General features: G+C 30.1%; 1 protein-coding gene across 1 annotated transcript in view; it reads left to right on the top strand.

Annotated features, from left to right (window-relative positions):
- The window catches only part of LOC134716916 (uncharacterized), an 84107-nt gene that overhangs the window by 28215 nt on the left and 39380 nt on the right, over window positions 1–16512 (top strand). The window contains exons 10-13 of the mRNA XM_063579933.1: window positions 1937–2397; window positions 5128–5242; window positions 6287–6419; window positions 9290–9396. Coding sequence (XP_063436003.1) covers window positions 1937–2397; window positions 5128–5242; window positions 6287–6419; window positions 9290–9396 — 816 coding nt within the window. The remainder of the gene's footprint in view (window positions 1–1936; window positions 2398–5127; window positions 5243–6286; window positions 6420–9289; window positions 9397–16512) is intronic.

Below are 16512 nucleotides of genomic sequence, written 5' to 3'. Positions count from 1 at the left end.
TCTTTTATAAATGGAGATGTTTATATGTCATCAATGAGGCAACAACCAAACAAAAAGACTTCACCAGGTCAAGGACAGTTTAAATCTAGAGACATGTGTCTATACATTATGTAAAACTCTGGAATAGTTTGATTTAAAGTTATGCAAACTAGTGTCTTTATAGACTAAACGTTAATAGAAAGATATACTGTAAATGTTTCTTTTATGATCATGTCTTAACCAAGGATACATGTACTAGTAGTAAAATTGTCAAACCTAAAATTGAAAATAAATTTTGCTTAGCATGAAGACTGGATATACAGCTGATATATTTTAGTCGATAAACTTCACAGTTATGTTAGTTACAAGTAAAAATGACCTTTTCCTAAAATAGATACATGAGTTTAAATATAATAAAACATGTTATTGATGGAAAGAGACAGAAATTAGGTCAATAACATATACATGTATTTGTGGTGAGGTTTCCGAGGACATGGTATATTTTCTTTTCTCAGTAATGTTCATCTCTCTTAATGTTAAAATGAGGAAGCTGTTTTTTCACTACATCATAATGTGCAGGGTTTTTGTGGTAAGAGGGAAAATTTGAAATAAAAAAAAAACATAAATGAAACAAAACAATAGATGACTTCAGCTAACAGAAGATGGCCTCTTTAATTATCACTTTTATTATCATGCAGACATTTCAATATTTCTATATCAACGAGTTATGTCCAGTTGTAACCTGCATTATTGTGATAAATTATTGTTCACTTGCAAAATTCAACAAATAACAATCACTGATTGTTATATTATAAGATGTATTCTGTATTCAAGAAACTATTAAAAAAAAAAATCAAAACTGTCTTTGAGTCAAATGGTTCAAAATCATGAACTATTAATAACAAAAGCATCTTGTGTTTGTTGTGTTCTAGGTTGAAGTAATAGACCATTATCATATCACAGACTTTTGACTCCAGATTCTACAATTATTCGATAGGTTTCCTACTCTGTGGTAGGACATTTGGTACTCAGCCAATAATGAGCAGCCAAAAAAGATAAATCAATATATGATCGGTTTAATTTTGGGGAAAAGTTACCATTTTTTGATGATCTAGTCTTGGAAAGAAAGAATTTGAATAGTTAACTTTCCCTCAAAATTGTACCTCTTGAATTTACATATCTATGTTCCTCTTGCTTGACCGAGTACCAGTATGTCCTAACACAGAGAAGGTAACTTGTCTAAAAAAATATTACTGCGGAAGTCAAAAGTTGGTAAGATGAAAATGGATTTGTTTATGGTTTTGAGGTATTTTATACTTGAATTCAGATTTAGTTCAGTTTTGGAAAACAACATTTCTAGTCCACAGTAAAAAAAAATATGCCCAGGTTGTGTTCCATGGATTTTTTTTTCTCACATACTTGATTCGCATAGGATTTTTTCAATAAAAAAAATTGTCAGGTTTAAAGTATTAATGCAATGTGAATTTGTGAGAGCGAATATTTCATCAATAAAATTCACATCAGATATTCTTATGAATGTCCTTTTCATATTGGATACACATTTTTTTAAAGTCTGATGTAGACTTTTTGTAGTCAAAGCCTTTCAACTGATGTATTAAGGTGTCATTATGGAGGAGAGGGGGTGGCGTCAAAAAGCGTCATTATGGAGGAAAGGATTAAACAGTTGAATATTATTCATGCATTAGAAATATTACATGTCCTGGTAATTTTTAGTTGTGCATCTATTAATACCACTACTGAATACAGAACTGTATGACAATTTGTTATTTCAATACCGGACAGATTGGGCTCAGCTGACACTTTGCTTAATATAAATTTTAAGAGCTAACACTGTACAAACAAACTTTATTGTGGTAGGAAGAAATTTAAATAAAAGAACAATTTATAACTTGCTACATGGTAAATCTAATTTATTAAGTACATGTATATTTTTCAGTCCCTTCCGTACAGGAGGACGAGTTATATCTGGTGGCGATTTTTCTTCAGATGGAAGTCCTGTTTCAACGCCAGGCCATTCACCGTACAGTAGTTGTACAAATCTAACGAACATTGAAGACGAATTTGCTGGCTTCTATGATGACGTTGAAGGAAAGAGTCAGTGTAATAAACTAGATTTCAGTGATTTAATGCTTCCGAAAACAAATGTGATATTTTCATTGGACAGTGATACGGACAAGCCAAATAGTACGGATCAGTTAGATTCTAAAAATAGAACTGATCATTTGGATTCTAAGAATAATACTGATAATTTTGATTCTAAAAATGCTATTCATATAAGACCACATACAGTAAAGGAGAGAGTAAAAAGATTACCAGTAGATATTATTAAAGATGAGGACCAGAGACCTAATTCTGTACTCAACCCAAATGTCAAATGTCAAATTCTACTGCAAAAAGGTGGGTATATATACACATACAATATTACATACAAGTCTAAATTGAAAACTACGTTCAAACCTATGATTGTGTTGGATAAAAACCGCAATTTTTATACGTGTGCATGTAAAACAAATTTCGTTGTAGAAGGGTCTAAATACAACACAAACAACATTTTCCAAAAGACCAAAAAAAGTGAAAAAGTATATTTAAACAAAGCTCATTTGACTAACAGGTCGAAGTCGAACAACTGATGTTCTTTAACCCTGCTGACTGCCATTGGCGATTATATATATATAGGAAGATGTGGTATGAGTGCCAATGAGACAATTCTCAATCCAAAATAACAATTTATAAAAGTAAACCATTATAGGTCAAGGTACGGCCTTCAACACGTAGCCTTGGCTCACACTGAACAGTAAGCTATAAAGGGCCTCTAAAAATAACTAGTGTGAAACCATTCAAACAGGAAAATCAACAGGCTAATCTATATAACCAGTTTTCTTATGTGAAAATGTTGTTTGCCTTGTCTTCTTTTTTCCTGGAAACCTACCGTATCCTTATCAAATTATTATGCTCTGGAATAATTTCAAGTTCTACTCTAAAGCCATACTGGTATAAAATGTGAGAATCAAACTTAAAACTGTACTTTGAAATGAAGGTCATAAACAAATCATTGTTATAGAAATAGTTATATTGAAAAAAGAATAATTTGACATGATGTTTCAATTGATATGTAATGGTCCTTATGTAATTGTGTCACTTAAGTACTTAACCATGACTGAAAGTTTTCATGTCAAGTGGAAAGAATAGAAAATAGAAATACTTGATGTATGTAATAGGGAAGTAAGATATACGCCAGATTAAAACACTTTTTCGCATGACAGGGAAATATTTTCTTTATGTGTTACTAGACCAACTCTTTCCTGTTCTAATTAAATGATGATGTTTTTCTTTGTAAGCAGTTTTTTTTCTGTGTAATTGGTCTATTAGAGATTCATTCCTATTCATAATTACTACTTCTCTCTCAAGATTAATGTAAGCATTTGTTTTTGTATTCAACTCATAGATTTAAGTTAGGGTATATTGATGCACTATCCACTTCATTTTATTTTTATATCCTATTATGAAAATAAGAAGATGTGGTATGATTGCCTATGAGACAACTATCCACCAGAGACCAAATTAAGTAGAAGTAAGCCCTTATAGATCACTGTAAAGCCTTCAACAATGAGCAAAACCTGTATGGCATAGCAAGCTGTAAAAGACCCTGAAATGGCAAATGTGAAACAATACAAACAAACAAACTAATGACCTGATTTATGTACAAATCAATTGATGTAAAACAAATATGATTAACAACAGCTAGCATGTGTTGACATCATTTATAAAGCAATCAAATATGGAAATAGTCCTTCAAATCTTTCATTAAGCTTAAAAATAGTCAGTAAAGGTTTAAAAGATTGGTGTTATTGTTAAAAATAATTATGTTTTTGTGGATATATGTATATCAAACTGTTAGTTTACTCTTACAGTTTGAGTTTAACACCTCTGAAAGGTCATTTTCTTTTAATAGTGTATTTAATCATTGCAAAATTTTTTTTTCCATTGGTGGATAAAAGGTCATGTGTTACTATAGTGTTCATGACAATACTCTGAAACACAGCCACCAGTATATGAGATTGTTGTGTTCATTACTTTGAGCTTGCTCTTAGTAGCTTCAAGCTTTCTTTGACACAATATCAGTTACTATGATTTGACTTGTTCTCATGTCCGTTTTCTGCCTCTAGCTCTCTTATACTTTTATCACAGAGTTTATAAGTTGTTTTTATAAACAGAATTCAAGATATATTATTCTGTGATGTAATTTTTGTTATTCTGTTCACCTAGATGACAAATTTAAGAATTGAGTTCTCAAAATCTAGTTTAACTCTGACACCATGTTGATCATGTTAATGTGTAACCATGAACCATTTCTGGCAGTGTACTCGTTTGTTTTGGAGGTAGTTAAGAAGTGTAAAATAGCCCTGACGCATATTCCCTTAAGGTTTCATATCTGACTGAATAAATACATTAGCGTGAGGACGGAATACATTAGTGCATTTCCTGAAATGTCTTCATACCTCAAGGAATGTACTTTTATGTTGTACCCGTTTTATGTCAGGAAATTAGTCATAGGTAATCTGTTATATCTTTGTGTTATTTGTCCTTTAATCTTTTGAACTTGTATTTGAGATGAATAAAAAGGCTCAAAGAAATATTGTTTGTCACTTTTTTTATATAAAAAAGAAAACACATATTGATAGATCTGCAGAAATTTTAATATATTATTTATAACTATTTATAATTTGTTGATTAGATGACAAAATTAAGTCTCATGCCTTCACAAACCTACTTGACCTTTCTCTTTTAAAGATTTAAATCATTTGAAAAGATAAAACCTTTTTCCTTCTTCACACTAGTGTGCTTATTCCATCCGATTTGAAACTTTATATGAAACTCCATGTGTCAAGAGATCCGCAGTTGCTAAAGAACATCAATAAGCACAATTCTGACCTTACAAAAAATGACCTGATTAAAATTTAGTTAATTGAAGTTGCAATATGTCTATTATCTTTATGTTCTCTGAAATAAGCATAAAAGGGATTCTGAAAGACCATATCCCATTAATGGTTGAACTTTAATTGCACTCTTTCTTCACAATATAAATTTCTTGTAAGTTTGATTTGATTTTATATTTTTTCTTAACAGAACAAGGAATAGGATTAGGCATTTTACTAATGAGAAGGGACCATAACGGAACCAGTCATATCTACATACAGGACGTCAAGTCTGGTTCCCCTGCAGATAAAGACGGAAGACTCAAGTAGGTTTATACTGAATAATCAGGTGCTTTAATATATAGATGAGTCTATAAAGACGGAAGACTCAAGTAGGTTCATACTGAATAACCAGGGGCTTTAATATATAGATGAGTCTATAAAGACGGAAGACTCGAGTAGGTTCATACTGAATAACCAGGGGCTTTAATATATAGATGAGTCTATAAAGACGGAAGACTCAAGTAGGTTTATACTGAATAACCAGGGGCTTTAATATATAGATGAGTCTATAAAGACGGAAGACTCAAGTAGGTTCATACTGAATAATCAGGGGCTTTAATATATAGATGAGTCTATAAAGACGGAAGACTCGAGTAGGTTCATACTGAATAACCAGGGGCTTTAATATATAGATGAGTCTATAAAGACGGAAGACTCAAGTAGGTTCATACTGAATAACCAGGGGCTTTAATATATAGATGAGTCTATGGAAATCAAGTGACTTGCATCACAACTTTAATATGTCGTAGTTGTCTCCCTTTACTCCATTAATTGACTGTTTTGAGATGTTATTTGTCACTTTCACAGTTGGATTAACATGGTAGCACCCATGCTTCTCAATTGAATAAAGAAAATGTAACCCAAATCTCTCAATCAAGATCTTGTGACCTCAGTTTTTGAATTATTTAAATGAGAAGCATCTTCACTGGTATATATTGTAAAGATATTGTTAGGCAAGATTCTTTTTTAATGAGAATTATAAAAAAGAAGATGTGGTATGATTGCCAATGAGACAACTCTCTACAAGTGACCAAATGACACAGGAATTAAGAACTATAGGTCACTGTATAGCCTTCAACAATGAGCAAAGCCCATACTGCATAGTCAGCTATAAAAGGACCTGAAACGACAAATTTGAAACAATCGACTGTGCAAGGGCTGTTTAGCCAGTCAAGGTTGTTAAAAACTTCCATCATCATCATGTAAAACAATTCAAAAGAGATAATTAGTCTATTTAGTTTTTTTAAATAAATACCTTAAGCCTATTTTATTTTCCATAATCTAATGTTACTGGTATTTTCCAACAGAAAAGAAGATATGATATTGGAGGTGAATGGGAGATCGTTACAGAATCTGTCATTATTAGATGCTCACCAAATATTTCGTGGTTTACAACCAGGCAATGTAACATTGGTTATTAAAAGGAAACAAAAACATAAGGTGAGATTGGAATTTTTTTTCTATTCTTTTTTTTTTTACCAGTAATTGGGTTTTGAAGTTTTACTTAGCGTGGTTTATCTTCAGAGAGATTGTACATCTTGTGTTCATAATCTTAAAATAGATATCAGAAGATGTGGTGTGAGTGCCAATGAGACAACATTCCATCCAAATAACAATTTAAAAGAGAAAACCATTATAGGTCAATGTACGGCCTTCAACACGGAGCCTTGGCTTACACCGAACAAGAAGCAATAAAGGGCCCCAAAATTACTAGTTTAAAGCCATTCAAACAGTCTTATCTATATAAAAAAAAACAAGAAACGAAAAACACGTATAAATAACATAAACAAGCAACAACCACTATACATCAGATTCCTGACTGAGGACAGGTGCAAACATTTGCAGCAGTATATAATTTGTTTCAATGAAAATTTCAATCTTTAGATCCCAACATGAAGTTACAGTGCTCTTTGACTATGTGCTTTATTTGGCCTTTTTGACATTTTTGGATTTGAGCGCCACTGATAAGTCTTCTATAGACGAAATGCTCCTGCGTAAATACACAATTTAATCCTGGTATTTATAATAAGTTTATTTTATATAAGATTGTGAGCATCTCTGCTAACATTTTACCTTTAATTAAGTTAACCTTAAAAGCTATTTATTTAGGAACTACACTGGGCAGTTTAATGAGCCTGGTATGGATTTATCAAATAGCAAGTGGTTCTAGGTTCAAAGGCCAATGAAAGAGCTGATAGGCAACTAGTTTTTTACTGATTATGTTTTAGAACATACCATTTTAAGAATAACAGCATCATCATTATTTCACAAAAATCAGATGGCAAAGTGTTCAGAAATTTAAAAGTTGGTAAAAGGTTTTCATTTCAAAAAGATTTTCATGGAAGTTAGGAACCAAGGGACTTCTACTGTTTTATGAACTATATACATCATTTTCTATACAGAATTTTCGTGGATTACTATTGTAGGAAGGGATAGATTGATGTTCAGGTATAAATATATATGGTACAGGCATGGAGTGGTCTGGAAAAAAGTCAAGGTCATTCAAATCTCATATGCTTTGTGGTTTATTTATTTATTAAAAATCAATTATAAATTACAATAAATTTTTACTTTTGTTTTAAAAAAAATTAGACTACCATGTTTGAATGTGAAAGATTATTACTAAACTTTGGTTTGACCTTGACTTTTTTAAAGATATAAATAAAGTTTAGGTAAACTATAACATTTAGTTGAATTATTAACTTTGTTATGTTAAAATGCACTGGAGTTAGAACCTTAAACTATATGAATAATTGACTGGTATACAAATTAATTCCCCTGCTAGAAAGTATAGACCTGGTTTACAACAATGATATTTATTAGAGCAATGGTTGGAACTGAGTTTTGAAACTTTTAGAGAGACTTTGTATTTATCGGCCTTCATTATTATTTTGATTAAAACAATCAGAGTAGCTCAAAACACTAAAAAATTAAGTTTCAATTGCATATTATAGGTAAAAATATTTTGGTTTGTGAATTCATTGCATGAAAATGTTGACCTGACAGATTTCATTTGACCTTGACCTGAGTTTGAGAAAACACTGTTTTTTGAATAACTACTATATTGTGACATCCAGTGTATGAATTCATTGTCTCCAGCATAGAAGTGAAAACAAAAATATTCCTTGAATCCAGCATGAACAAAAAACATAATTAAAAGTAGTCAGTATAAAAATAGTAAGATGACAGTCCTTCGGGAAAACTGCAGGCTGACCTAAATTTCCATCACTGCATGGAAGTAGTTGTCACTTTTGAAGAAACCTATTAATTTTTACCAATAAAAAAGCTAACTGATTGTGCTAGATATTATCCATACCCTTGTGAATACCTGCATCTTGTGAATTATATAGTTTATAGTGTATATACAACTCGTCTAAACATCAACCCAAGTTTATAGTGTATATATATATATGAATTCTCCTTGTATTAACCGGTGGATGGTCACAATTCTACAATACTACTATTCCTAATATATACTATTTCCCACATAAGAGACTAGTACATGTGAATGTCTGTATACATAGAAAGCACCTTTTACTAAAACCCTCAGAAATTCTAATAAACATTAAGAAGCACTTTTTTAACCATCATAGAATTTCTGAAATGTTTATTTTTGTTGATTTTATATTGTTTGCTTGAAAGGGCAACCATACGGCTGTCTGTGAAAAAAAGATTCAAAAGAAAGATTTTTATGGTCATAAAAGGGGACAACATTTTTTTTTTAATGATGCATTAAGGGATGGGGTTATTTAGGAGCTAAAATGTTATAACTGCAAACAGTTTTTTATATGTCTACATTAGCATTGCAAATGAAGAAAAAGCATCTAAGAAAAAGGCATAGGCTAGGCTTTATTGCATGTTTACCAGGCTGCCTCTATAAAACTTGGCAGTGCATGTAAAAAAGTATATAAGGATTTGGATCTGAAGTTCACAACATATGAATATAGCAAATGATAGATTTGGAAATACTTTACACTGATCTTATATCATCTTATTTGATTCTAAACCTTCATTTATTTTCATATACTCATACTGAATATACCGGTAGAACATTTATGTCTATTGTATTTTATATTATTCCTTCACTAGATACAAATGTGTCTTTAAATATATCTTTAAAGTTCCTTAAACAATTGAAAATATGCAATATCAGTCACTCTGACCACATGATTATTTATGTCCAAGTCAGTTAGAGACGTTACAAGGGAAACAACTCTGACATAATTAATCTACAGCTGAAATTAACCAAATTGAACTTATATTAATTCGGTTGTGTTATTTAAACAAAAGTTTTCTCCTTTATTTTTCAGACTGTTGTGATAAATATCCCACAAGCCAAACCAGTTGTCAGATACAAGCCAATTAAAAACAACGATGAAGGTACGCCATTTGATTCTGATAACCCAGGATACATTTAGTACTGTAGAGTGCTTTGGCATAGATTGGTTTTATTACTTTCTGGACCAGGAAAAGAGGGAACAATTTTAGTGCCTATTCTTTGTTATTGACTTTTTAACACTTAGAGCTTTTGATCAATGAAGCATTAGTGAACTGTTTCAATCTGCATGTTATTTTATTTATTGATTACTTGTCTCAATTAACTTGTTTTTGTTTTTGTTGTCTAAAGTTTTGTGAAGTTCTGTAGAACTACATGTTATTTACATATTTGATTGATTCAGATTTTCTATTTTAGCATTTATTTAGTTCTACAAATTTATGTATTTGTGAAGCCTATTCATGACAGTAAGTCTAACAGTATTATAGTTTTGTTTCTTTTGTTCATTTATTATTTTACTTAATTTTGGCGCTTATGTTTTTGTGCCAAAAAGCTTTGCCTTCATTTGATTTCAGTGCGTCTTCTTTCATCCACCATCTATATTACAATTTTTGTCCCCTTTTGATGGACAACTCAAATCCAGCTTAGATATATCTCAAGAGCTGAAAGTTTATGAAATATGAACAATTGCTTGTTACATTATGGTGTAGGTTTTGAATTTTCAGTCAAATCAATATGGATATAACAGTATTTTGTTTTCTATTTTGATTCCAGTTTAAGTTGGTACCTAACACTTTCACTAAAATTAATATTGCTCGTTTAATTTTGATAAAATTTTGACAAATTATTTACTTTGACCCTTTAACAAAAATATAAAAATTTCAAAAATTTGGAACCAACCGTTTTGTCAGAAAAATTACACTGGTTATATAGCAGTTTGACAAACACCAATTTTGATTTTTGAGAAGCTTATAACTCCCTTTACAACACAATGTAATTAAAACGTTTAGCTGACTTTACAGAGTTATCTCCCTGTAGTGTGAGGTACCACCTTAAACCAAAACTTTTTACCATTAAAAGTCCATTCAGAAAATATTTTCAATTGTTAACAAATTCTTGTACAATTTTGATAAGTTGAATAAATTTTCACCAAACTATGGTTAGTTGTGATACTTATATATATAGATCCTTTTCTGTTTGAAATGATGACTATTTTAAAAGAGAGGATATAATGATGGTTAAATTAAACAAAACGAAAAATTCAAAGGATTTGAATAATTTGATTATAACAATTTAAAACTCAATTTTGTAAAGGTTAACACACCGCAAATGGAAATTCTTTCTGAAACTGAAAGTAGGATTTTAGTTTTGATGTCTTTTTTTACCAAGAATTACATTAAAGATAAATGTTATCTGATATAAAGTTAGTTAAAAATCCCATTTAAAAAGTGTAAAATTTCCTGACTTTTGTGGTTAATATCTTGATAAATCTTTATATATCTCTTCTACTCATGAACTTTTTCAGGTTATCATTTGACATGTATTTTATTTAGAATACTATGATACTCGTAAAATCAAATAATTCATTGCAAAAATTGAAAACCTGGTGAACAAAATTGCTTCTTGATTTTATTATTTACTTAAGTGCAATATTGTTTTAAGTTATGTCTATTTAGTTATATTTATTGTGTTTCATTGTGTTATATTTAATTGTTTTTTACTGTGTTCTTTTTTGTTAATCACTATCTTGTAATTTCTGTAAATCAAACCACAGATAGTGCTCATAGATTTAGTTAAAAACTTTATAAATGATGATAAAAATGATGGCAACAATTTAGAAAAAATAAAGACTGATTAAGTAAGGTTGAAAAATATTCAAATTTGTCAGGGGGGGGGGGGGGGGATATTGCATAATCTTTGACTGAACAAGATTTTTCCCTGTCTGGTTCTTCATTTCATTAATACAGATAACCCCACATATAAAAAAAAAACCAAGCCCGGGGCAATTGGGCTGGTGTTCATTTTCTTTTTAAACCATACAAAGTATACCTGTTATAAATACAGCTTACTAAAAATATTATTTCATGTTTTCTATATTACAAAGATTTACATTTTAATACATATCTATGTAAAAATAATAATTATTTGCTACATTTCAAGTATTGTTAAGGGGAGATAACTCATAAATTTAAATGGCTTAAAAATACTGAAACAAAAAAAGACTGATGGAGAAACAGGGTATAAAGTGGTTTGCTTTACATAGATTTTTTAAGGTTAAAGGTTATCATGAAATCCACATCCACATATTATACAGTTCTGACTAACAGAATTTTAACTGTTTGAAAACAAGACTTGTATTGTATATATACATGATGATGTATGTTTTTAACTGCTATCATTTTCATTTGTAAGTAAGCATGAAGTAGTATAGCAATTTGTTATTTATGAGATTGATGTCATGTTCTACGAAATGTATAATTTTATTCACAGTTATGACAAAATATTTGTCATTTATTTTCAGTTGAAATATAAATCATGAAACTAAACTGTGTTTTGCTTGTATTAAACTGATAAAGTTTTTCATGTTTTTTCGTTAAGAAAAAAAATCCACGATATGGATATTATACAAGTATATAGTTACCGTCTCATCCCCTTACCAAGAAATTGTACAAGGCTGCCATGTTACATTATTTACGCTGTATAAATATCTGAATATCTTACATCTTTGTAACACAATGCTGGAATTTTTGTCATAAGATATTGCCTGTATGGTCCAAACACGAATGAGGACCAAGAAAAAAATATTACATGTAATTACTTTATATGGTAACAAAATATATCTATACTGTTGGATACCAATTTTTCATGAATTTCAAGGATATAGATGAACCATAAATTAAGAAATTCAACAAAGTGCAGATTTATAAAATCAAATATCTCAATCCTCAAAATTGTGATTCTTTTCATCATTCCAAAATAATTTGAGCCATGAAAAACACCTAACTCTTTTAATACATGTATATACCCTGCCTTTTCTGATTCCTATTACATGTTTAACTGAATGGACATAGTTTTTAGTTTCCAATACTATATCAGAAAAGGAAGATCATGTTAGCATTTTCTATGAAATTGACTTTTAATCGGAACCTCCCATTGACTTATTCAACAATTTAACACCCAGCTTATACTGAATGTTTATTAATTGATTTATCAATTGAAACATGAAATCTAAATTGAACGAAATATGTTTAAATTGTGATTAGATTTCACTAAATAAACAAAATTATTTAAATTCTTTAGGTGTTCGAATTACGACAGATCACTGGTATCTTTAAATCGAAATTTAGATTTTTGAAAATGTCAACAACTTGGTAATTAACAGGATACATGTAGTAGGCATGGTAAAATGGTCTTAGTGCAGATACAAAACATTCCTCAGAACCTCATGCCACAGTCAGCTAATCTATCATTTAGCTAGAGCATGTCACTATGTATCAGAACCAACAAACAAAATAACCTGAACTGAAGTCACTTTAAAAAGGATACACTGTATATGACCAAAAGCGATGGGTTTGTATGAACTAGCATACATTGTTTTTAGGGGCCAGCCTAAGCCTGCCTCAGGATGTAGGATTTTCTCACTGCGTCCAGGATCAATTAGTGGCCTAAATTTTGACTGTTGTATGCTCCTAGGTCTGGCTGTTGTCTCTTTGACATTTGAAATTGGAGTAAAACTGGCTTCCTGTTTTTGATTAACCAGAATTGCTCCTGAAATATAAATCTTTTGGCAGTTTATGTCTGTTTTGCTGAAAAATACAGGAGATAGGTTAAAAGCAAAAACTTAAACACAGGTGTGCCTTTTTTTTTTGGAAATATATAAAAATGTTGAAAGTTGTTTAAGTTATACAATATAGACTCTCTTATGTTCAATTTGCGGTAGGTTTGAATACATTTTACCCTGTAAATTGAACACATACAGAGGGAATTTGCCCCTACATTTTTCTTATATAACATCATGAGTTCAATGACCAAGAAAAGAAAATCTTAAGTCTACTGTTATTATGTAGGTAAACTAGGGAGGATCCTAGTTAGAAGGCGTTGATTTGTTGAGGACAACCATTAGAAACAAGTTATTTTTAACAATCATGTTAATTTTGGGTGAAAATATTCCAAATTTCAATTCTCATGATAGATCATCTATTCAAAATTAATGGGGCGGATAAAAAGAAATGTTTTCACATAAACTTATATAATACATGATATGAATATCCCTGTCATGGTGAATACGATACTGTACAAAGTTATGTGAACTTTCTAACAAAAATAGGAGAGATCCTCTTTTATACCACACATTTCACACAGTAATTTTGTAGTCTTGTTTTCATTAAGGTTACATTTATCTGTACAAATTATCCAAGTAAAACCTACTTGTGGTAATGAACAATCTCTACTATGAAAAATTAAAAAATCCTACAACATCATCTAGCATTTGGTCAAATTCATTTTGACTTTAAAAACTATATTATGCACTTAATAGTTCCTGAAATATTGTTTGTTAAAGAAACTAAGGTAAAAGTGAGGTGAAAGATACCAAACGATTATTTCAAAAATAAAACAATCAGACAATGCAATGGCAAAAATATAAAATAATCAGACAATGCAATGGCAAAAATATAAAATAATCAGACAATGCAATGGCAAAAAAATAAAATAATCAGACAATGCAATGGCAAAAATATAAAATAATCAGACAATGCAATGGCAAAAATATAAAATAATCAGACAATGCAATGGCAAAAATATAAATTAATCAGACAATGCAATGGCAAAAAAATAAAATAATCAGACAATGCAATGGCAAAAATATAAAATAATCAGTCAATGCAATGGCAAAAAAATAAAATAATCAGACAATGCAATGGCAAAAAAATAAAATAAACAGACAATGCAATGGCAAAAATATAAAATAATCAGACAATGCAATGGCAAAAAAATAAAATAATCAGACAATGCAATGGCAAAAAAATAAAAAGACCAGCAGACAAACAACAGTATACAAAACACAACATAGAACATTAAAGACTAAGCAACACAAACACTACCAAAATCCTGTTGGTGATTTCGAATTATAAGCAGATCCTGCTCCACATGTGGCACCCGCTGTGTTGCTCATGTTAGTACATACCCAGAGATATTATTTGGTAGGTCACATTTATTGTCACATTCAGGTAAGAGTTGCCTTTAAAAACAATTGATTTTCTGTGTTTATTCTTTAATTTACTATAACATTAATTTTTGATTTTTTTCTCATATCATTTTTGAAAATGGGTCTTTTAAGACTTTCTGATCTGTATGGCAAAGTAGTAAACCTTAATGTTTCATATATCATATTACCTGGTTGTAAATTTGCACATCTTTTACTAATCATAAAAATATTTGATATGTACAAAAATAGATAACATCATACGACGATTATCTGTCACTTTACAGGTCATATTTGTTGATTGAGCGATAAAAGTAAACAAAATGTTATGCCCTAATATTAATAAATAATAGATCTACCCTGTAGTATAGTATTCTAAACGCTCCGATTCACACCCATACCTGCAAATTCCTGACGATTACATAGGTTATTGTCAAATTTAAATCTCGGTGAAAACATAGTAAACTTGATGAGAGAAGATTCTTTATTTTATCATTGGGAGGTGTTTCTGTGTCAATTAAATGAAATAGAGTAGCGGAGTATGAATAGAAAGTTACAGATAGAAGATTGTATTGTCACGGAAGTGTAACTATTTATATCGCATGCATGGAATGTAATGAACTTTTTTCGTAATACATCTGTTTACAAATTAGGAAATAAATAACTTAAAAGGTAAGTTAGTTTGATAAAAAATAAGTTAATGTTAAAGCTAAGTCAATAAATGTTTAGAATGAGATATTTATTGGTAAGTAATGTTATGACATTAAGTCTGAAGCATACAAACATGAGTGGAGGTACTTGGGCATGTTGGGAAATATATTTGGATATAAGACATAAGTTCTATGAAATAATAAATCCCTAGTAGGTACCTGCTTTCAGTTAGTGATTTTGTATTACTTGTGCATTTGTAAAGCACAACATCATGAAATTACAGATGCACAGTTCATGTCAGTTAGCATCATCTTTTTACAAATAAGTAATGCTAAGAGTAAGAAAGGTTGGCCGATTGATAGAGGTATCACCCCTTTTGACCACACTTAAAAACTAGAACACTCATAGTCTCACTATCACAAAACACTCCTGCACATTTAAAATATTTAAAAAAAAAGAGCAGAAACTGAAATAAATGTCAAAGTCAAATATAATCCTTCAAATCTTCTGGCTTAGATATAATTACAATGCTTTCTTATTTTGTAAATCTTTAAGAATTGCCTAATACATATAAACATATAATGTGTATTTTAATCATGCATGTATACTATTACATCTTTCTAATTTAAAAGTTAAAATTTAAATAGCCTGTAGGATATAACATATAAAAGTCACAATAAATCTCAGCTTATTTTAGACCTGTTTATATCATCAGGTAAAATATTTGCTCAATTAAACAATGGTATTAAAATAGGGGTGAAATTTCAATAAAACATTCAATTATTTCATTTGAAAAGACTGAAGGATGGTTAAATGTAAGGTTTGACTATATTTGTCATGTGCAGACTGGAGAAAGGGATAGGCCATGTTAATCTAGATTTTACATTCAGATGAGATTTTGACGATTAGGATAAAACGATCAGATGACATGTAAATATGATGATTAAATTCTTTGATAGGTATGTTATATTGGGGATTTATTTAATAAAATTCACTTCGTTAAACAAATTTAAGTTTGATCCAAAAGTTACAATATTTTTGTATTCCCTCACAATTATATTCTTTAATATACATGTGCTTTTGTTATGAAGGCAATAAGTTTTAACTAAAATTAAAATGCCCTTAGTTTAGTAAACATTATGACATTCATTTGATTTACATTAAAGGTAAATATCTGTTCCAAATGAAGGAAACCCTTCCATTATTTTGATTCAAGGTCAAAGCACAAGGTCACATGAAAGTGTTTTAGAAAACATTATTTATTAAAATTCAGATCAGTGTTCATTGTTAGAAATGTTACTAAGGGCTTCCCTTTGATTGTCAAAATATCAGTATCATGAGCTGCCTTTCAAATTATTCAGGATAGTTTTAGATGAACTGCTTTGCAACCAACTTTCCTTCAA

This window comes from Mytilus trossulus, chromosome 4 (assembly GCF_036588685.1).
Source record: "Mytilus trossulus isolate FHL-02 chromosome 4, PNRI_Mtr1.1.1.hap1, whole genome shotgun sequence".
NCBI lineage: Eukaryota > Metazoa > Mollusca > Bivalvia > Mytilida > Mytilidae > Mytilus > Mytilus trossulus.
Note: the sequence above shows the minus strand (reverse complement) of the source record. Positions and strands in the feature narration are given on the sequence as shown.